The following is a 22,948-nucleotide window of genomic DNA, read 5'->3' as shown; positions in this document are numbered from 1 at the left end:
GAACCCGGAGAGAACTCACGCATGCACAAGGAGATCATGCAAACTCTGGAGTGTTATGAAAATATAACACTCCAGAAAAATATCCATTATGATTTATCTTGCGTTTTTCTGCTGGTACCTCTCTGATGGCCACGCTCCAGGGGTCTCTGACGGAAACCGCCCAGGCTCCATCAGAGCTTGGAGACAAACTGTCAACGGAGGAGTGGGACACGTCCCTCCTGCAGGCAGGCGATAAAGACAAAGCAGTTCAGGTTTATCAGTTTAAGGCAGAAATGTCAAACTCAGTTTCATTTCGGCTCACATCATGAATCATTAAAGTCCTCAAAGGGCTGCATGTGGCAGAAATTATTGATAAAATTAGCTGGTAAGATATTGTAGCTTTTTCTGCATTCAATGAGCACCTTTAACATTTTTATAATTGGCATTTAAGTAATTTACACAAACAAATACCAATTTGATTTTACTAATAAAATAATATTTAGTGGGGCAGTATTATGTTTTTAGGCACACTGTATCATTTCATATCACTATCCCTATAAAAACGCTGTATATATCAAAATGACTTAAAAGAAATTTGACTTTGTAATCTATTGCCTTGAAATTTGACCTCTGTCTCTTTAAGAAACTACTCTTTCCAACACTTTGCATGCAGACGGTCATCACAACATTGGTCCTTCAAATAACTTTTTAACGTTTTTCCAGCGTTGCACTGAGAAGTAGCTCATATAATGAGCTCAGCAGATGAGCAGTTCCACCAGGTGTTTGCTAATCGCTGCTGCTGCTGCTTGGTCTATCAGGCGTTTTGCACAGCTGAATGGTTGCCGTGGAGATTAAAGGATTTCTCAAACATGTATGACAGAATCAAAGCAACACTCCCGGTATGTGTTTGATGAGGGAATAAAATTATAACATGATGGAAAGCTCAAAATTTTACATATTTAACATAATACTGGCCCTTTTAAAAAAAAAACTATTATCTTGAAGCTCCATTTCTGTGGCCCTCTGGTGACTGGAGGGCCACAGAAATAATAATGGCGGGCCGATTTTGGCCCGTGGGCTTTGGTTGAAACAGTAGCAGAGGAGTGATCAGTGTAGTGTCAGACGTACAGCAGTGGTTTCTTTGTAGTCTCCTCTTTGCTGTGAAGTGGAGGCGACCCGGTGCCCTCAGAGCTCTCCTCGTTGCTCCTCCTTCCTTTCCATTTCTCTGGTTTCTCCTTTATGGCTCCAGAGCGCCGCTGCAAGTTCACCACCCCGACGCCTTCCCCTAAATCGTTTTTGTCCTGTGTGAAGTCGGCGGGATGCAGCGGTAACGTGGATGGACGGACGGGGCCGGGGGGAGAAGTTTTCCCGTCCTTCTTCTTCCAGGCCACGAAGGTGTACTGGTCCAGCTCCTTGCTGTCCGAACGCTCCTTCAGCTTAGACGTCTCCTGGTTCCGGCTCTTCGTCAGGGACGTCTGGTCTTGGTTGGTGGCTGAAGATGAGGATGAGGAGGAGGAGGAGGCGGCCCGTTCGGACTCTCTCTGGCTGTGCTCCAGGCCTCTTCGTCTCCTCTGCTCCCGCTTCTCCAGGCTCCTGGATGAAGGGACCTTGCTGATGAGGCCGGGCTGCGGCCGCTTCAGCTCAGCATGCGGAGATGTTGTGGAGGTAGTGCTGGACTTTTTATCCTCCTGATCGGGGGAAATGCCTGTAGGTGGAGCCAGACCAGGTTCTTGATCTTCATCTAGCTGGGGTCCAGCCTCAGCTTCTGTACCACAAGGCTCCAAGTCCTCATCCTCCATCTCTTCATCCTTCCTCTGCTCCTCCTCTGGGACGTTCTCATCCAGCATCTCTTCCGTAACCAGCTCAATGTCTGGATCCTCTCTCGTCTGAGGCTCTCTCGCCTCTTTTTGCTCCTTTTCCTCCATTTTTTTCTGGGTTTCCTGGGTTTTTCTTGCCGCTTCCTCCTCTGCTCGTCTCTTCACTTCTTCTATTCTCAGTCTCTCTTCCTCTTCTGCTTTTCTCCTGGCCTCTTCCTCCTCTTCTCTCAATCTCCTCTCCTCCTCTTCTCTTTTCCTGGCCTCCTCCTCCTCCTCTTCTTCTTTCTTTCTTTTCTCTTCACGAATAGACTGACACCTGAAATGAACAGAAATATTTGGTCAGATATTAAAAGCAGCATCTCCACACATTTTTTCACATATAAATTTGATATTCCCAGAAGAAGGATTCCAGAGTTATTTGTTCTTTTCGCACGTTTAAAAATATAAAAGCGAATATTCTCTTTATACATGGAAACTATGTTTACCAGAAAGGTAGAAGAAAGAAGATGAGGATAGAAAGAAGGAAAGAAAGAAAGAAAGATCAAATGAAAGAATGAGTGAAAGGAAGAAACACAAAAGAAAGAGAAGGGCGAAAGAAAGAAAAGTTTTTCAATCTTACCCACACCAGTTATAAGCTTAAATTAAAATCCACCGTTGTTAATATTTATAGGATTCCTGTTGTTATGATGGGACTTGCTGAGTTTTTACCTCCTGCGCGCCGAGTGTCCTCTGACCAGAGCTTGTATTTTTGTTGCTCCGTGTTTTTGCCGGTGGTACTCGGATCTCTGTCTGTGTCCTCGCCACACAGCTTGGATCACAGTAGCTGCCCGTCGCCTTTGCTCCTTTCTGCAGTACCTGCGCCATGAAGCCTAACAGACAGAACCTTAGCCTGGTTATTCAACGGGAAAGAAGCAACAAGTGCATTGAAGCGAGAGCTGAAAAACCTGAACAGAGCGTCCGGTTTACCTGGATCAAGATGGCTGCTCTTCTCATGTCTACGAACTCGTTCCTCTGCAGGTGAGCTCTGAACCAGCGCTGGAGGAAGATGATCTTCCGCATCACTTCTCTGTGCCGCATGTCCTGCAGCTGCTGTCGCTCCAGCTCCTTCAAGAAGACCTGCAGCAAGAACACACGAGTCTTAATGAGATGCTTTCATCAAAACATAATAGATTTCATTGCAGAAGTCACCCGCCTTCCTTAAAGATTAACTTAATTTGCACAAAAGCAGACGGTGATTGGATGTAATATAATTTGGAGTAACGTAACCATATATGCCCTCATTTCCTATAATACTTAGTTTACCGTAGGTTGATGAATTTTGAAGTTATTATTTCTGAAACATCTACCCCCGAGCCGATTTGAGGCATTTGAGGAAATCTTCTGGTTATAATACAGTGTAAGAGCACTGCATAATACAAAATCATTAATACTGCATATGTTTAAAAGTGTTTAACTTTTAAACATATTTCATACGATTCAATGTTTGTTGCTACTGTTCCCTAAAGGTGAGCTGTTCCGTCTAGCAGCAGGTGAACGGCTTTAATCACGAAATACGAACAAAATGCTTCTTGTGATGTGAGGTTATAAACAGCTCCTATATCCTTTCATGAAAGACTGAGTTCAGTCCATCAAGTACATGTTTTCCTTAAGCTATCACTTTTAGATGAGCATGTTGGCACCTTGGTCTTGCCGATCTGGTATGTTGTTGGGTTGAAGCCCATTTTCTTCTCCAGCAGCTCTGCAATGTCTTGTTTGGAGGCGGCGGAGTTCTTCAGCAGCAGGACCCTAAACTGCTCTAAAAACTCCTAAATAAACCAAACAAAGAACAAATACGGGTATAAGATTAATTATGTAACTGAAGATTAAATCATAACACTCAATATTGCAGTATATATTGTTCTATTGTGCAGAATTAGGTACCCTGAAGAGTTCTCCAAGCATTATAAATTATAATCTTTATGTTTTAATTTATTCATGGCTTTAAACTGAACTGCATCCCTGACAAAGAAGAGCAGATCTGCATTACCTGGAAGGTGTACTTGGCCGGGTATCCGGACCTCCTGATGCGGACAGTTTCTAGCATCCCTGTGTAATGCAGCTGCTGCAGCACTAACGCCTGGTCCAGATGCATCTCCTTCTGCTCATGCGAACAAATGGTTACATCATAAGTGCGGTTGGTGAAAGCTCCACACTTCGGGAACAACTCATCACTGTTTGAGACTCACCTTCTCCGCATTGGAGCGGATGCAGCGGATGAAGAAAGGTTCGGCTTTGTTCAGAGTTTCTAAGAGTTTCGTTAGAGAGTTCTGAAGAAAACAACAACAAAAAAAACAAGAGGTGTGATGACGTTTCATGGAAACACAGATGTGTATTTACCCTGCAGCAAACACTTTGATTACCTGGAACTGAGCACTGATGCTGGGCGGCTTCTTCTTCTTGTGCAGGTGGAGCAGAGACTTTGTGGTACGATCGTGTAGCGTCAGACTCACAATGATCTTCAGAGACTGCGAATCCAGCAAACTCTGCACAGTGACAAACCAGACTGATTAGCGTCCCGATTGTAGACGTATTGGATCAAACTTATAAAACAGCTTTTAAATGAGAAGTATTTACCTTTGGGATGGCCTGCTTCTGCCTGACACTCTTGTGTTTCCTGCGAACAGAGAAAAAAGAAGCAGAGTGAGTTCAGAGATGAAGCACAAAGGTTTGAAGATGGAACGGTCAAGCAGGAGGTTAGTACGGCCGGGCGACTTCTTCATGCAGTCAGTGAGTGATGGAATCAAGGCTTGCACCTAGATGGGATGAATGATGAAGATGCCTGACACTGATAATGAACAAATGTTGAAGAGGAAGACGAAGCTTGCTGCAAAAGATGGAATATGATTCTAATCAGGCCACACAATCACGAGCATACGCCCCTGGTTGCAGCATGATAGAAATTTGCAGTGTTTTTCACACCCTACAAAGTTAAAGCTGTGTATCTGTGGCAGATGTTACAACTAGCAACAGGACAACAGACCTAATAATACCAACAGATGGCTCCTATCGAGTTTTGGCACGTCACATTTGTGACCCACAATCAAAATCATAAATAAGGTTTTTTCTCTTTCCACTTTATTATGAACTACTTTGTGTTGCGAATTGCAATGAATGAATTGCATAAATATGTGCCAGGCACTGCACCATTATGTTCCTCTCTGTAGGGATGCATCACACTGCAGCCATTTCTACCATGCTGGAAAGCTTTTGTGGAGCTTCATGCAGCAGTGAAATTATTCCCTGCATCTTCAGGCCTCAACAAAAGCAGCTTCTCAAGCTCTCAGACTCAAATAAAGCTAATCACAAGATGCATGATGAAGAAGCAGCATTGTGTTTCATGAAACCTCAATGTTCTGCTGTAAACGAATGTCGGAGCATGTTCAGTGTGAGCGGCTCAGGACTGGAGCGATCTGGAGCAGAGCCGATGTCGGCTCTGTCTGCAGACTCACTGGAGGACGTGGCGCGGGAAGCGGAGGCGACCCCAGGATTGCAACAGCTTGCGAGGGTCCTCCCCGTCCAGCTGCAAGTTCTTTATGGAGCTGATGATCTCTGAATGCATTTCTCTGATATACGCACCAGACACACACACACACGCACCCACAAGAACAAAGGCAGAGATGGAGGAGAAGGGAGAGCGGGAATAGTACGAAAAGACAGAAAGAGACAAAATAAAAGGAAAGGACAGTTGGAAAAAACACCACCGTTAGGTCACCTCCAAAAGAAACACACCGAAAACGGTTACCCAAGACAAAAAACACACAGTGCAGAACGGCTGGGGGTCAGAAAGCATGAGAAACACACAGGTTTCACACGCTGCTCATCTGTGAAGCAAAATACGTTCTCCTGTCGATCATAAAACCACAAGACCACCCAACCATGCTGTCACATCCTTTATGAGAACAGAGAAAGACCCCCACACAAACAGAAACAGAATCGGGTGTATTTAGAGGATTTTTCACAAACACACACACACACACACAGACAAGCATTTTTTGGCACCCTTGCTAAAGATGTGTAAAAAGTCTTAAAAGTAGGTGATCTGGTCGCAGTTGCATTATCTAACGGTGACCTGAGTAAAAAAAAATCCAACTTCTAATTTGAGCACATTTATTTAATAAATACAAAATAAATCCAGTATCCAAATAGTAACTGTATTAAAATAAAACTCTCGTTGTTGGTGCCACTGACAGTCCTTTTAAAAATAACTGAGGCATTGTTTATACGTTTTACTTTAAGATTGTAGTAGGGCTGAAACAATTAATCGGATTAATTGCTGTGAATCAATTGATTAAATAATTATCAGCTAATTTAGTAATCAAAGAATTGGTAACTGGAGTATACAAAATGGCAGAAAAGGGCCAATTTCTGAGCAAACTAGATACTCAGAGAAGTAATTAAGACAAAAATGTACAAAAGTTCTGTACATCTAGCACTGAAGATAAAAAAAACAAAAAACTTTGTATGTAAATATTTTCTACCTGAACCTCCTCTAGTGGCAGTTTTAGCTTCACCTGGCTCAAATTTTGTAAACAAAAAATGGATAAAACATCTTTTGCTATCCAATTAATAAGTGTTTAATCAACACATCAGCCCTGCACTGTGTTAACGTGAAGCTGAAAGGTCTGGTATATTCCCATGTTTCTAATATTGTATAAAAAAGGCATAAAGGAAAAATCCGCAGATGTGTCAAATTTTTTATCCAATTAATCGTCACAATAATCAATAGATTAATTGACAGCTAAAACAATGGTTAGTTGCAGCCCTAATTTGTAGTAACGTCCATGCTTTTTTTGGTTCCCTGCGGAATAAATACAACATGACGCAAAGACTAATTTCTGTTTCACTAAGCTCACAGAAATGTCTGCAGATGTAAACCTAAAAATGTGTGTGGTGGAAAGTAGGTTCTATACACAGGAATTTAGAATGATTGTATAAAGAGGAACAAAACCCATCTCTCTCTCTCTAATATTTTACAAGGCTGTAAAATAGAGAGAGAGGGGGAAATATTAGAGAAGATTCGGTTCTATTTGTTAAAAGACGGTTGAACAAAGTACTCACTGCTAGGGTCACAATTGTGCCACCAGGGATTTTACTAGTAGAGCAAAACATGGTATTTCCCCCTCACCCTCTAGTGAATAAACGTACTGAAATTAAATGTTGGATTATACTAGTGAAGTAAAATATTCATTTATTTTAAGGCTTGTCACACATCTGCATATCCCTGTCACTGTGGTGGTTAACATGCAGAACTGAGCTGAGGATCGGAGTTGCTTGCTGGCTGGCTGTTTCCATGCTGTGGCTGTTTGCTGGCTTGTTATGGGTAAAGTAGTGGTTGGATGTGTGGTCCCTTAACTGTGGCTGGTGGGGTTAATATGGAGACTTGTCCTGTGTCCCAAAGAGAGTCCATGCAGTGCTTTCCTTATTCTGACCATGAACACAGAGGTCAGGCAGGGAAGGAAACAGTCCTTCATGTTTAATTCTCCCATAATGAAATAAATCTGCAGCACATGAGCCCAACAATACAAAACTAGCGTTCGTGGTTTGATTAGCTTCTGAGAAAGCTCTCACGGTTGTGTTTGCATATTTGGCCTGGCCTCTCTGCATGTATTTGAAGAACTGTGAGCTTTTAAGGCATCACAGCTAATCTGAGTGGCTACTCAACGAAAGCCTGCACAAACATTGTTCTGTGCTCTGCAGCTCCAATAATAAACGTCCAAATGAGGAGGGGCTTTGGAAAGTACATAAAAAGGAAGAGGATTACACTAAGGGAAGACTGGAAATGTAAGTGAAAGGGGAACTTTTTTTATTCTGCTTAAAGTGTTATACAGCTGATCTGAACTTCCTTATACTGCTGAATCTCATATGCCAAAAATACAGATGCTGAAATATAAGAAAAAACCCTGCTATTTCTCTGAAAACAACATTACATCAAATGAGACCTGACATGATTTAATGAGAGCAAACTCAGAAAGCAGAACAAACCGAAAAAGCAACAACTAATTCCTTCTTCCTGCTTGGCCTCTTGTCCTCATTCTTCTCTGCTTTCCACCAAATTCACTTACTTCTTATTCTCATAGCTAGCAAAGATGTCTTCAAAGGCCTCTAGAGGGCGCTCCTCTGAGTGATCAAAGTAGAAATCGAGCATAGAAGCTCGTCTGTGGAGGGAAGAGGAAGAGGAGAGAACCGCACACACTGGGGTCACCAAGAGGTGGGGAGGATATGGGTGATTGAGATGAGGGGGAGGAAGATTTAAAGACGTTTTACAAATATCCAATCCATCCTCATCTCACTCAGCACAACAGGATTAAAGTGGTGGCCCATAAAACAACAGGTGTAACATTTCCAAACAGCACGAGAAGAGAATGTTTTGCTGATTTTATGTGAAACAAAAGGTATCAACCACAAAGGGTGCAAAACCAGCTCTCACGGGAGACAGATCCACTCCGGAAAAAAGTGAGAACAAAGCTTTTCAACAATCGATGCAAATGACTTACTTGTACATTCGTTCTAACGGGGTGTTGGAGCGCTGCAGCTCTCCTAAAGGAGTTCTGGACGCTGGGCGGATAACACCTAAAAATCAGAAAAGAAGCCAGCAAATAATCAAAACGTGCGTCACTAGAGGCAGATTTTCTGCTTTTCGCTTTGACCAGTCTATTAAGTTTGTTGCGCTCCTTTCAAATACGTCAGTGGACGACTTATAAAAGATTGAAAATAAGCAGAGGGATTCAGAATTGCAGAGAAACTCTCAGAAGTTTGTGACCGCCTTTATTTTTCATGTTGACCTTAAAGCTAATTACAGAGAAGGACATCTGCTGTGTGCTGAAGCTGCAGTTCAAATGCATCTGCATGACGTTACCTTTCTATCTCTCTGCATTAGGAGAAAACTGATGTTTTTAAAGGGAGATTTTAAAATGAGATTCTATGAAGTTATCTTGCAATATAAAGATGTCATATTGCAGTGAATTAGTAGAGCGGTGGAAGAGCGTCAGCGAATGTTTTAGCTTATTTTAACAAGTTGAAAATGTTCCTAATCTCAAGTTTTAATCTCTGGAAAACAGAAATACTGGATTGCAGAATAAAAATGTTCCTTGTTTTACTCACTACACTAAAATTTAAACCAAAACGCTGCTTTATCCGTGAGGTAAAAGTTCAGAGAAAGACTTCTTTTAGCGGATTTCAGTCTTTGTTTTCTTAACCAGTCGGTGGTGAATTACTGGCACATTCTGTGTTATCAGTAAATAGGGTCCAATTCTTTTCTGTTCCAGTTCTTTTTTTTTTTTTTTTATTCTTCTGATGGTTTGTCAGTGGTGAGCTAACTAGGTCCAGCTGCAGCACAGCATTCCCAAACCATGACACTTCCCTCTCCGTGCTTCTCAGCTCGAATGAGGTTCGTTTTCTAGAATGCTGTATTTCCTTTAAGTCAAACTTGTCCTCTGTTCTGTTGTCCAAATAATTACATATTAGACTAATCTGTCCAAATTAGTCCTGGTCTTTGTCTGTGTTCCTTCTGGAAAACTTTAGTAAAGCTTTGACATTTTTTTGGAACACAAAAGTTTCCCTTTTGCTCTCTTATTAAACTTGTTTCATCTCTGATTGCACAGACATGAACTTTCATGCACCCTGCTGTATGTCCTGTGGAGCCATTTTAGATTTTTTCTTTTCAAAGGGTCATTTTGGCTCTAGTGGCCTGAATTTGACAGTGATCTGACAGAAAAGCAGGCTGTGAGAGCGGGAAGACATGCAGCAAAAGTCAGCAGGCCGGGTCTCTGTGCCATTGCCATGCCCCTTTGCAAGCGCCGTTAAGCATTTTGCGTTCTGCTTTCAGGGAAAGCGCAGTTCAGACTTGGGCATTTTGGCAGCAGTTGGATGAATGGGTGATTTTACATTCTGTGACACATCTGTGTGTAATTTTAGTCACTTAGTGGGAATAACCGGAGGAGTGTCATAATTTATTTCTCGTCAGAAATTGTATTTTTAAAATTGAATTTTGCACATTACCTGAATATTTTAATGTTGTTACAATTGATAGTAAATATTCATGTCAAATTTACCTTTGATGCATATTTTCTACATTTTGCCATCAAAGATGGTACGTTCCGGTATTTTTGAAGTCTCATATGTTGGCTGGAAATGATCCAGTCAAGCTTTCAGTAACAGATCCACCAAACCGTGAACCCTGTCCCTTCAAATAACTGATTATTAGCAGGTTTACCTGCTGTTTTTGAGGCCCAGGAGCGACCCGCCTCGTTGAAAGCGGCGAGGCCCCGGATTGTGGCTCTCAGGATGCCCCACCGGAACATGGCCACCGGGTCCATGCCGATGAGCTGCCGCACGAAGGCTCTGTCGCTGCTGCGCAACAGCGCCACGATGTCTGGACGCATGTGGTCCGTGTTCTTCTCCCGGAAATCCTGATGAGGTAACAGGTAATGAGACCGTTGGAGGCAGAAACACTTGTACCTGAACTTGAATGAAGTAGCTGCCGTCATACCTTGATGTGATATTTGACTTTCCCTGCAAAGTGCTGAATGACGAAGGCAGGCTCCATGACTGGGGTGGGTATGAAGTACTTGTTTCCTTGGTGCTGCTGCTTGAATTTGGCCAACAGGGTCTTATCTGTTGCATGTGGAAAGCTGGGGGTGCAGAATAAAGACGAGGGTTGAGAAAAAAATGAAGTTTTTATTTTTATTCCTCTGACATGCATGAGTGCAGCTGTCCTTACTTGCTCTCCTCATCCAGAAGGTACAACAGGCCTGTGGGTTTCTTGCTGATGAGGTGGATGCAGCCCACATTGTCTGTGTAGTCAATGTTGTGCCAGGTGATTCCCTCTGATTGGTACTCCTCCTGAACGCAGCAGGAGAGACCATTTTTGGTCAAAAAGCTCATCTCAAATAATTGGATTCCCCAAACCACCAAATAAAAACACAAAAACATTTTAGCACAGGCTTGTTTAAATTGTTTTAGCTTAAATTAATTTAAACCTCTACATCTCTAATACCTACTACACTGTGATTGATGCAATAAATTAGCTAAATTATCCTTAATTACCGCAGAAGATTTGATGGGTCAGTTTATCAACTATGAAGTTAGGATTTGAATCAAAAATGTAAAAAAAAAAAAAAAAGCAACTACTCACCTGCTCCAGATTAAAAATGTGATTGTTAAAGTAATACTGCAGCTGCTCGTTTGCATAGTTGATGCAAAACTGCTCAAAGCTGTTGGTTTCAAAGTCCTCAAAGCCAAAAATGTCCAGAACGCCAATGGACAAGCACTGGAAGACAACGTCGAAGCATCGTTATTTCACATGTGGCTGGATGTTAAACTGGTTTTGGTTAATCGCGGGTTATGTGTGCTGCTTTCTTACGGGAACAGATTCCTCCATGTCTTTCTTGTTGAGCAGTGCGTGGTTGATGCGCAGAACGATCCAGTCAAACAAGGCGCCATACAGAGACTTGGCCATGGAGTCTCTGGCTGTGATCGCCTGAAGGTAGAAACAAAGGACTTCACGTGACGCAACTTTATCAGACGTCAGGGTTTTGAGGTGAAAAGAAGAAGTGTGCATCAGGTGTCTGAGCAGCAAAGAGGAAGACAAAGAGAGTTTGAAGAAATGTTTTTGTGGTTGGAGTTTACCTCAGAGTGGCTGTAGGGGAGGATCAGCTTGTCGTTGACAGTCACCGTTTTCCTCTTCGTCAGCGCCTCGACCAGCAGTTCCTCTTTGACCTGAAATTAACAAACACAAAGATTAAAAATCATTAAAAAATAATCCTGCATTTTTACTGAATTTATGCTGTCACTCCAAATTCTACTTCTATTTACTTTGTTCTCAACCAAATTATCAGGGATCTTTCTGTCACTTATTTGAGGATAAGCACACAGTCTTATGGTGTGACTCCACTGCAAACCACCAGTGACGAAATGATGCATTAAAATCAGCAGATCACCTTCAGCAGGTCAGAGAGGGTAGCCAGGACTTCAGGTGGGCCTACATCCAACCCTTCATCCCGACCCGATGACTTCCTTCTGTACGTCACGTTGCCGAGATACAGGATAGCAGACAGCACAGAGAAGATCCTGCAACACAATAATAAATGATGACATAGACTGAAAACGACTAGTTAGTCACATGACAGATGTTGCGGCTGTGCTTCACTCTACACATCTGATTGAGGCCAGAGAAAAGAGGCACTGTGAAGAGGTTATAACGACACACCGTCCTCATTAAACTGCTCCGTTAGGCCATCCATTCAGAGCTGATGACATTTTTTTTTATTATTTCTTTGGCCATGTGACTCAATAAATAAAAGAGATACTTCAGATCAGAGAATAAGATGCAACTTGCTCCACAACATATTTGTAAAACGTCTTCATTTAAACAGGGAGCGCTCATACAAAAACATTTTTATTTCCAGACCATGTTTAAGCATTTTTCCACATAAAACACTCAAATTCTTAAAGGTTTCTTCTAGGCAATTTAAAAAACATTAATACAATAGTTAACTATGGATTTGTGAGTGATTTTTATTCAGTGGTTAGGATTTAAATGAGGATGTATTGATGTATGGATGAATGAGACAGACAGAGGATCCATCTGTCCGATGATCAAACAAATGGATTGATAGATGGATGGATAAAAAACTGGATGGATGGATAAATAGAAGATGGACAGAAATACCGAAGAATGGATGGACAGATGGAAATGAAAACATTTTTCCAAGTTTTATTTCCTTTTCCACTCTTATCCAGAGCTAAAAATTGCTCAAATCCAGTCCCCTAGTTTTCCAGACTTTAGGAACCCCAAACTGATCACTGCTTAACTCACTGTTTCTTTGTGGCTGGAAGGAAGCCAACCATCTGCATCGCCTGCTGCAGCCTCTCAAAGTCATGACGCAAATCTTCCTCATCTTCGATCTTAAAATTCTCCTGCAAAGAGGGAATGCGGTTGGTCGGGAGGAACAAATAAAAGTGAGATCACAAAACCTAAAATGGCCAACCTGGAGGAAAAAGGGATCAGTGAACAGAAGGCTGTGAAAAGAAAGACGCAACAAAGGCGGCCTCATTAACATGCAAAGCACATGTGTGGAGCGAGCTCAGAGTGTACACAACAGCTTATTCAGACGCTTGGCAGCTTTCATGAGCGGCAGATCCTTTCAAAGTCCATTTCAGAGACTAAAATACTAATTTTCTCCAGCTTGTGGCTAATTAAAACATTGAAGGTGGAGTTTACTGAACAGAAGCAGGAAGGAACAGGAGGGAGACTAAATGAAGTTTAGAGTACTTTGTACCTGCTTGAGGTAGAAGTACTCTTCAGGCGGCAGCAGTTTAAACTCTGTTCTCTCCTCCTCTGAAGCACCAAGCAGCAGGTAGTAAAACACGTGGTAGTTCCTGGGAAAAACAAAACACGACAGCTGTTTTACAGGTACTATATTTAGAAAGTCGTTGCAGCCACACAAATCTGGCTGCCAAACGTTATGGCGAACTAATAAATTCTTGAGATTTTCAATTATGTTGCTATTATCTGATTGGTCGGAAGTCTGATGTTTGTGGTTATACACAGAGATTAAAAACGCATCGTAAAACAAACAACATATGGAAGGCGATATCGGAGATGTTCATATCAGTTTTCCACTTGTGCAATCAGCCAAAAGGTAAACAGGTGACATGAGCTGTGTTGTACAAGCCTGCTGGATTAATGAGTTTCCACGCTTATCGTGAACAAACAACAACAACATAGAGCAGACTCCCTCTCCCCGACTAGACAGGCAGGATATTCAGTCAACAGCAACTGCAGGAGAGGAGATTAGCTGAACTGTGAGCAGACTGTGAGTAGGCGGAGGGTTACGTAGAGCGACCTGTCAGAGAAGGGTGAGTAGATTTTCCAAAACTAGCTGGAAGAAATCTAGACAGGAAACATATGAATGAGTAATGCTCTGCCCACTCAAATGAGCTGCTGTTTTTTCCTAAGAGGTAGTCCCAAAACACAGCTGAGAAACTTGGGTTTAGAGTGTAAATTGAAAAATTTACACTCTAAATTAGGAATGGACTTAAAAGAAGGCCTTGCTTTTAGTACAGATGTAATTCAGTCAAACTTTCTTCATTTCAGGGTACATTTTTTTGGGGGGGGGTTTTCAAAATACCTGAAGCAAATTTCCAGATTTATTTTTCTGTAGTTTTTACAACATTCTATCCATTTGAGCAACATAATTACTTCACAACGTCCATAGTCACAAATTACACTGCACTTTTATTTATACACATTTCATATTATGTGTGAATTTCATGACGTCTATTGTACGACTTCATTTGAGTCCATTTTTTGCTATTCATGTGCCTTGAAATTGCACCTGAGGGACGAATAAAGTTATTCGAATTTAATAGCAATTGTGTCTTATTATCTTATTATGTGTAGGCTTAATAAACAATACTAGAATTGGTTTCCAAAATGATTTAGAGGCATTTAATGCCTTTTTTTCCATCTGGAGAAAAACAATTCAGGCATTTTTCAAAAATCAATAAATTTTGGACTTGTTATTAGGAACTGGAGTAGCCTAAACTAAATGCATATCTTTGCCATTGTGGAACAAAAAATAGTCTTTTTAGTCCTACGTTTACCACAGAGCTTAAAAACAAATGGTCCAGTTTAAAATTGTCTAGACTAAAAACGAAAATGGTGAAGTAGCCCTTTTGAATTTTCACTGCGCGTAAAGTCAGTTAGGTCCAAAATGAAAATACCAAAACAAAGTTGCGACGTGGCAAATCAGACACAAAGCATCTCATTTAAGCATAACAATCGGTATGTGAAACCCATAGCTATTGTTTTCAAGACAGCACGGGAGTGGTCTTGAAAAGTCTGAGGTGTCTGAAGTCAATTACAATCTGACTGTTTCCCAATAACAGCCAATGAATGAAGAATGAAGCTGCTTATTAGTCACACAAATGGCAACCGAGTCTGGTGTGAGTAACAGCGGATCAGATGGTATGCAGAGCAACATGCCATCCTGTCAACACCCAATGATTTTTGTCTTTGTACAGAGACAGAAAACATGACATTCAAGTAGCTACAAATTTGACAAAACCACATAATTAGTTTTAGAAAATGATCTGTTCACGCTGCCTTCAAAGAGTGAAATTTACTAGTCTACTGTGGATATGCAGCCTAGCAAGAACACTTACATTAATTTTTTTTTTTTTTATTGAAGTAGCGTAATCCTCCATTGAAAATATTTGAAAAATATATAATAATTAAAAACAACTTTTAATTTTACCACATTTATCCAGAGGGTAGAAAAAAACTAATTAGGAAGTATTTGTTTTTGTTAATATAATAGCCATGGCTAAACTTTCAATTTCTGTAAAATAAATGCAATAAGAAATAGTTTCATTGTGTTTAAAAGTGTTACACTGGCCTCTGTTGTGTTTGGGCTGCAATTTGTGTTAAACGTACATCATAAATAAAGTTAGACGGATTGATATATTGCATAAATTTGCTTTATCTTTATCATTTTATTTCTTAAGATGATGTAAAAACTCCACACTTCCCGTTAGTGAGGTCCTGACCCCAGCTTTGGGAAATTGTGCAAAAAGGAGAATGACTAAAGATCTCTCTCAATCTGCAAAGGAAAAAGTCCCGTCCTACTGGCAGGAGGAGGTTTTACCTAATCACAGAGGTACTAAAGCTTATGGAGAGCATTCAGGACTCTGGTTTGGTTTGAGATTGTGCTACTGCAATAAAAAAAGGATTTATTTCGAGGGTTTTTACACATCTTTCCCAGGTGTGCCAATAAGTGTGCTGGAATCACATTCAGCGAGGATAAGAGTATGTGGGAGTGTAAGTGTTTCTGCAGATGAATATCTGACGACTCCACGTGAACTTCATTTTTAACCATCAGGGTCTGCCGATGGTTAAACTTCTCATGCTCGATGAAGCGCTCTGAGGGTCGAGGGTGAGGACCACCCCCGGGGTCAATCCATACCTCTCGTTCTTTTCCCTGGAGACCAGGCGAGACTTTTCCAGGAGGTACTTCTCAACCACAGCCCTGAAAGACAGAGAAAGAGGGAATAGAAAACATGAGGAAAGGTAACAAAACAATTTGGATATTTTAGCCGGGTGTGTGAGTCAAAGTCAGCTTGTAAGAATAAGTGAGAGAAGGAGCACGAGTGGACACGAGGACAGATGGCTGGAACAATCAGTGAGCAAAGAAAGACACAGTCTCACACACACACGTCAAAACTCGTTACAAACTATAAACTAGCATCCAGCAAAACATTAAAATGCCACACAGATGCTGTCAGGAGGCCTGCAGATTTAAAAGCAGTGATACTTACCAAACAGACCAACCCGAGGCCATAAAGTCTTCTAAATCAGATTTTATATGTCTAACTTGTTTTCTCTATATCCAAGAAAAAACAACACTGACGCCAGTCCTCATGACACACCAAGAATAGAGCTCCGCTGTGAGAAACTTGGTGGTGTCCATCCACCAAAAATGCAGCCTTAAATGCAGAAAACACGAAAAAGATTTCACATTGAACAATTTTAACTGCTAGTTTACAATTACTGCTATGTTGGGATGTGATGTGTTGGAAGTTTCATGGCTTCAAACCCACAAACAGAATAACAATGTCATTCTCAAGCTGTTAAAAAGTTCTAAGTTCAAGATCTAGATGAAAGATAAAATGTTAATCATTTTTTTGAGAAAGAATTCCTTGACAGGAATTCAGATTAGGCTGCACTCACAAATACCTCTGAAGCCGATTAGAGCAAAACCTGACAAGTTGAACTTTTTAAAACCTGTTACAACTAAAACAAAAACAACAAATAAATAAATGAATTGCTCTTAGGTACTTCTGATTTTGTCAGAATGTTCAGGTGCATTAAAAAATCCAGAGGAAAACTATAAGATTGTATAAATCAAATAAATTATGAGGAACCAAAAACACACTGGCTACACGCAAAACGTGGAAAAACCTGAACCTGTCGGTCGCTTTAATGTTCACCTTCATGCCACTGGAAAATGTTTTGGATCTTAGTGTGACAATGCCATCCTATGTTGCACAATAGGAGGATGACTATGAGCTTGATTTTAAATTGCAAGCAGTGGAAACATTTTAACCACCAACACCTGGAGTTGATATTGTGGATTTTGGTCTCTGACTGGTTTCTCTCTGCTTAAACTTTTCCACATTTTTTTCACGTTACAACACAAACTTTGGATTTTAACACAAAGTAGTGCGTGATTGTGAAGTAGTAGGGAAATGTTTCAGAAATAAATATTGTTGTGCGCTATTATACTTAGCTCCCATAGCATGATGCTTCTACCACTGTAATTCAAGGTGGTAGTTTTTTATTTTTTACCACTTGGAATGTAGGTCTGGTAGACCCTCCCACCTGAGGTGTAGATCTCTGCAGCTCCTCCAGAGTTACAATGAGAATCTTGGCTCATTTTAACCTTGTCTTTTTATAAACTGTACAGACTGCTTTATCTCTGACTTGCGTAGGCATTTACCATCCTGTTTGTTCATTAACTTTCTCTAACAAACTTCTGTGTTTTTCACAGAAGACGTGGATTCTTGCTACTAATTAGGCGACTTTTTCAATTGGCTGCAACAGATGTTGGAGGTGTCGGGGTGAGAGGGGACATAAAACATCTGTATCAATGATTACAACTCTGTTTTTCTCTATCAGCACGATATGCTCTCCTCTTTGCAGCCGCTTTGATGACACAAAAAACCACAGAAACTTGCTCAAGGCACGGCTAACAGATACGTTATTTGGTTTCCCCTGTTTAATGTGACCTAAATCAAACACAGACACTGATCTTTATCACATAAAATCCCCCCAAACACAGTGAGGTTCGGTTTTGCATAATGTGACAAAGATCAAGGAAAATAAAGGCTTTTGCTAAATCAAAACCGGTACACAATGTCCCCAAGACGAGCTCAAACGGACGCATAGTCGCCACAAAACATCCCGTGGCGAGAAGCACCTTTTTTAAAATCATAACAGTCGAGTATAAAATGAATGCACCTTGAAATCCTCTGATTTCTTATAAGTAGGTAGAGGTAACTAGAGCAGGAGCCTCCCGTTATAAAGCTTCTCTATTAACTATTGGAGTGGCTACCAAAGTGGAGCTGGATGCACAGACAGGCAGGCTGCGTGAAGTTTAGTGAGCAGAGCTGCTGGGACGGCCCTGTGGCTCTTTCTAACGTAGCTTTCTGTCTCTTTATTGTGAAAAGTCACAGAGCCACACAAGCTCAGACAGCAGCTGTTAACCGTCGTCTCAAAAATTCAGGCTGAAGCTAAGAAAAGACTCAGCCTGTTAAAATAGATTCTGCAGACGTTTCTTTGGTGCAACAATCTAAAAGAGCATCAGGTGCCACAGGGGGATAACCAAGGATGCCCACTTATTTAGCTCTGAGCAGCTGTCAGCACTGATGCGAGTCTGAGAATCCCACTCTGAGCTCTCTGCTAGTTTCTAGCGGCTGTTCTCCCCGGCCCTGATGAGGGAATAAGGAAGTCACCCCGGGGACTAGACTTTGAAGCAGCTTCTAAGCAGAATCTGGCTGCAAAGAAAAAGGAAGAGCACACTAATGGGTACAAGTTTCATCCCACATGCACACTGAGCACCACATGACCGCCCATAAAAAAAAAAAAAAAAAAAGCAAAGAGGAAGAGGTTCAGCTGAAGATCCAGATGTGTGTGTGTGGGGAGGGGAAGCAAAACACAGAGAAGCTATTTAACAAATGTTGATTACTTACCCTCGGACTACTCCGCTCTCCAGATAATTAACCTGGATGAATTTACCGAAGCGGCTGGAGTTGTTGTTGTGGGCTGTCTTAGCATTACCAAAAGCCTGGAGAAGAGAAGACAGAAAGCCAAACATAATTGAGTAAAACTATCAAATAACACAGTTTTCTATTCTATGGTTACTTCTATCAAATTCAAGTTTATTCAAGTTGGATCAAAATATGTAGAGGTCTAAACACCAATCAGGTTTGACTCAAAAACCTTTAGCTGTCGGCTATAAAGATGAAAGAGATTTCCAACAAACATCACAATCAACAACAACAATAAAAACAAAACTTTGTGTGGGTAAATTTAAAAATTTCAGAAGCAGAAAATCTGTGGCCTCAGTTAAAGAGAGCTGTGGACAGTAGATATTGTCGCAATCTGAAAGATTAAAAGCCTTTGCAAGGCAGAGTGACAGACGCCTACCAAACAAGAATGAGAGCTAAAATTGAATAAAAAGACACACTGATATAATTAGGTTATTGCATATCATTTATTTTATTCTTTCAACAAATTTGATGAGTTTTCTTTTGACTGTGCAGGACACTTTATTATATGAAAAAGTTTCATCATGGTCTGATATTTTTACAGCACAAATAGCTGACATTTTCACTGAGGTGAGAGAGCTACTGTTAATCCGCTTTGCATCTTTTCCATTAGTCTCCAGCCTCTTGCACATCATCAGTGATCTTCATCTCTGAACCGTATTGACTTTCAGACCATATATGGAAGTTCTTCAACTGAATCTAAAGTGGAGTGTACTTCCACTTAAGCACGCAACTCTACCAGCAAACTTACTTCATCAACAACAACAACAAAACCTCCCTTGAGAACAAAGGGGCCCGCTACCCGACGGTTCTGGCTGAAGCTGCAGAACAGAGTGAGTCGATTATTCTGCCCTCCTCTCACACCTTACTCATCCATCTCTTTCTGTTTTTCCCTTCCAACCTTTCACTCGGCCTTATCTGTGTGCATCTCTGCAGGTAGGAGAGCGCAGAAGGTCAGCGATGATAAATGAGTGGGGGCCGGCGCAGCATGTACAGAGGCTGTAAGCATGGAAGCACAGGGAAGACTGTTTCCATCTAGGGGGGTGGAGTGATTTCCAGTCCAGCTAGAAGCTACCAGGCTTCACTGAGGGGCCCAGAATGCTGCATCAGTACGGTAAAAGTACTTTTTCCTTCATGATGTGCATGTACACATGGTAACACACACACACAACTAAAAGCCACCGCAAGGGAAGTTGACTCAGTAAATGCTAAATAAGAGCCACATTGTGTTTTCCAAAGCAGCATGCAGGGTGAATTTGATATAAAAGCTCTGGTGCTGATCAGAGTTTTGGGGACAAATGTTGATTTCTTGTCTGCACTTCCTCGTTTTCCTCCTCCCCATTTTAATTTTTTAACTTTTTTTTTTAGGTGCAGTGAAATCATTAAAGCAAGACGTCACTTTATACTGTAATACATTTGCACTTCAGGGATGTCTCAAGTAATGGTTTCTTGTTCATGCGTGATGAAAGACGTGGGCTGAAGCGAGACACCAATTCCCTCGAGTCAAACCAGAGCTTTTTAAGACTAATCTGCAAACTCAAGCCCTGCAAAAGCATTAAGATGTCTTAAACTGAAAAAACTTGAAAGCTACACACTGCTGAACTCCATTTGCAAATGAGATGACTTCTCAGTTAAAAAGCATAAATACATACAAATGCCAGAAGATTTTGAAAGCCTGCTGCCCTTTAGCTTTATAATTAGTTAACAGGGGTATTCGTGACAACTTTGAATCATGAATCATAAGAAACTGTGCAGCCATTTTAATATAAATATAAGAACAAATATATCGAATTACAATTTGAAACTATGCAACAACGGACTCACAAAGAATTGCTTGGAAACAATTCTAGGCCAAAGTATTTATAGGGCCATTAATTAAAACTTTAAATAATTGGCCAGTAGGGTGAACTTTTACTGGCTTTCATGATAAAACCTGATGTCAGCCTGAGATGCTAAAGCTCAGATGACGGTGGTGAAGTCATACTGTGGTCATGAGGAGAGTCATGAGAAGATGCAGGTTAATTAAAAACAATACTGTCTTTGCCATATTCAACACAATTATTTCTCCTAATATTGTGCAGCCCCGACATAAAGGGAATCATTTTTTTTTGTTTTAATTTTAAAAATACAAAAATGAAAATAAAATGACAGTTCGTCCATAGAAAAATGAAAACACGTTTCCTTTATTGGATTCTTCTTAAAAATCATGCTTTTGTGGCTTCAAACTACTTTAATTCAGCAGAGACTGAGGGGCAAAAATTGCTTTTTGGCTTGTAAACGTTGCTGAGTTCTGGTCTGGCACATAAAATACATTAGTTTGTGGTTGCAATGTAAAAAAAAAAAAAAAAAAGGTGAAGCAGTTCAAGTATTCTGAGTAATTTTGCAAGAGACAAACCCCTAACCCTTATTCAAGCTTCAATTCCTGTGCTCAGAGTATTGATCCTGTGGCACAACTGAGCTCAGCGCTCAATGCTGCTCACTGTGCCCGGTTTTCTTCCCAGATCCCTCCCACTCCCCAGCAAACCAGGACCACAAAAACCCTGGGAAATCTCTGCACAGCCCGCACTACTGCACCACGGAGGGAATTACAAACATCTCGCAGCCTCGTTCGTATTCAAACATGCCCATGAGCGTAATCCAATCTTTAAACCCGATTGGCTGGAGCCCTCAGCAGGTATGAGGAAGGAGACTGAGAGCTCGCCAAGCTGTGACTGTGGAAAATAGACCCGGTCTTACGAAACGGGGGTTTGCACACAAAGAGGTTAAGAAAAAAAAAAAAAAAGAAAAAAAGGAGGGAAATAAAGAAAGAGAGAACGAGAGAAGGAGGGAAGGGGACACGCGGGGCCTCAGCACTGTGTAGTGTGCGCGCTGTCGGCCACGGTTGACTCAAATCTCCCCGCACGCCACCGCTTCAGCTGATTTATCTGTGTTGCAAGCTGGCTTTTCTGGTAGCACTGTTCCTGGTACGTTTCCACTCATACCGCCAGACCCACCAGTATGAAGTCTCACATCCCTATTTAGCACAGAAACTTGCACACACACGCTGTTCTCAACAAACACAGCAGGAGGTGTGCCTCTCAAACAGCACAGATCAAGTTGATTGCCCCAACAAGCAACACAAACAGAGCGAGCTTTGAATACGCCAAAAATATGAAGCAAAAACTAATTCAGTCATAAGATCTGTGACAGATTTAAAAGGTCAGGGAGGCAGTTTTGTGGCGACTCCTTAGAGACTACTTTCAAGGACTTGATAGTTATCATATGTAACCAATTTATGAATAATTCCAACCAAAAGGCAAGAAAACAATCATCAGTAAAAATGTGCTGCTGCTGCTGCTAGACCTCTTTGGAAAGCTCTGAAACTTTGAGGAGCAAACCTCAAAGAGAGCCAAAGAGCTTCAGCGAAATGTTTCCACAAGGAGATGCCAAGGCCCTGACACAAAGGCTCACAAAGGGTGGTAAATAACCCAAGTGATGTGGACAGAAGCAGCAGAAACACAACTAAAATCAATTGAAACATTTCATCAGGGAGGTTTTCACTTTAGGATCTCCAAACATCAAAAGTGTTGTGATTTGAGACAAAATTTGAGTTCAAACTTCTGTGAATTTTAGGTTAAACCAGTCGACTCAAGTTAAAGCGGGGGAGTTGGGAGATCAAGTATGTAAACTCTGGTAACCGGGGATAACCTCTCATAATACCCTGCGACAAAATAATCAGTGTTTGCTGCTAGACTGAATGAGTCTTTGGTGAGATCACATGTTGCTGGCAGAGACTGAGCACGACCGCGTCGCTACACAGTTCCTCCTCTGCACAGCTTCTCATCAGTTTATGACTCCACTTACATCTGAACCCTGGACGTTTCTCTCGATTGAACTAACAAAACCAGCTATGCAAAGTCAGTGGCATTAGTATTGAGATTATATGGTAACTGATTAAGTGCTACTAAATGAGTTTTTTGTATGTTGGAAAAAGATAAACAAACCTCCCTCTTGAAGTTTGTGGCAAAAAAAAAAAAAAAGAGAAGAAAACCTTTAGCTGCAGATTACACACGAGACAAAATAGCTGTAGATCTGTTAGCAGTTTGGGTTTTTCACAGTTATATATTTTTTAAAAGTAGCATCTAAAACCAATACGATAAAGCATTATGATGCTGATCATTTTAGAAAATCACTTACACACCTATTTTTCACAATCTAATCTCTTCACATTAGGAGCTGTCTGAAAACAGACTTTTTTCCTGTAATCCTACATTTGTTTCTCTTCAAGGGACATTGAGTTTTTA

At 41.1% G+C, this 22,948-nt stretch overlaps 1 protein-coding gene across 8 annotated transcripts in view; it reads right to left on the bottom strand.

Moving 5' to 3' along the window:
- Nucleotides 1–22,948, bottom strand: part of LOC122838628 (unconventional myosin-IXb) — a 64,322-nt gene that overhangs the window by 11,179 nt on the left and 30,195 nt on the right. For 5 of the 8 annotated variants that reach the window (XR_006371930.1, XM_044129389.1, XM_044129395.1 and 2 more), the window contains exons 5-27: nt 18,588–18,682; nt 15,803–15,865; nt 13,115–13,214; nt 12,652–12,752; nt 11,774–11,903; nt 11,463–11,552; nt 11,197–11,313; nt 10,969–11,103; nt 10,555–10,676; nt 10,324–10,465; nt 10,048–10,243; nt 8,330–8,405; nt 7,898–7,990; nt 5,285–5,398; nt 4,410–4,449; nt 4,196–4,318; nt 4,022–4,102; nt 3,823–3,933; nt 3,476–3,601; nt 2,763–2,912; nt 2,505–2,665; nt 1,108–2,112; nt 119–218 (exon numbers count right to left, since the gene is read on the bottom strand). Coding sequence is in view for 7 of the 8 variants with exons in the window: in XM_044129389.1 (XP_043985324.1) it covers nt 119–218; nt 1,108–2,112; nt 2,505–2,665; nt 2,763–2,912; nt 3,476–3,601; nt 3,823–3,933; nt 4,022–4,102; nt 4,196–4,318; nt 4,410–4,449; nt 5,285–5,398; nt 7,898–7,990; nt 8,330–8,405; nt 10,048–10,243; nt 10,324–10,465; nt 10,555–10,676; nt 10,969–11,103; nt 11,197–11,313; nt 11,463–11,552; nt 11,774–11,903; nt 12,652–12,752; nt 13,115–13,214; nt 15,803–15,865; nt 18,588–18,682 (3,471 nt within the window). In the remaining variant the exon portion in view is untranslated. The remainder of the gene's footprint in view (nt 1–118; nt 219–1,107; nt 2,113–2,504; nt 2,666–2,762; nt 2,913–3,475; nt 3,602–3,822; nt 3,934–4,021; nt 4,103–4,195; nt 4,319–4,409; nt 4,450–5,284; nt 5,399–7,897; nt 7,991–8,329; nt 8,406–10,047; nt 10,244–10,323; nt 10,466–10,554; nt 10,677–10,968; nt 11,104–11,196; nt 11,314–11,462; nt 11,553–11,773; nt 11,904–12,651; nt 12,753–13,114; nt 13,215–15,802; nt 15,866–18,587; nt 18,683–22,948) is intronic. The other 3 variants (XM_044129392.1, XM_044129391.1, XM_044129393.1) reach the window with 3 other exon arrangements.

This window comes from Gambusia affinis, linkage group LG10 (genome assembly GCF_019740435.1).
Source record: "Gambusia affinis linkage group LG10, SWU_Gaff_1.0, whole genome shotgun sequence".
Taxonomy (NCBI): Eukaryota; Metazoa; Chordata; class Actinopteri; order Cyprinodontiformes; family Poeciliidae; genus Gambusia; species Gambusia affinis.
This window is presented reverse-complemented; position numbering and strand designations above follow the sequence as displayed.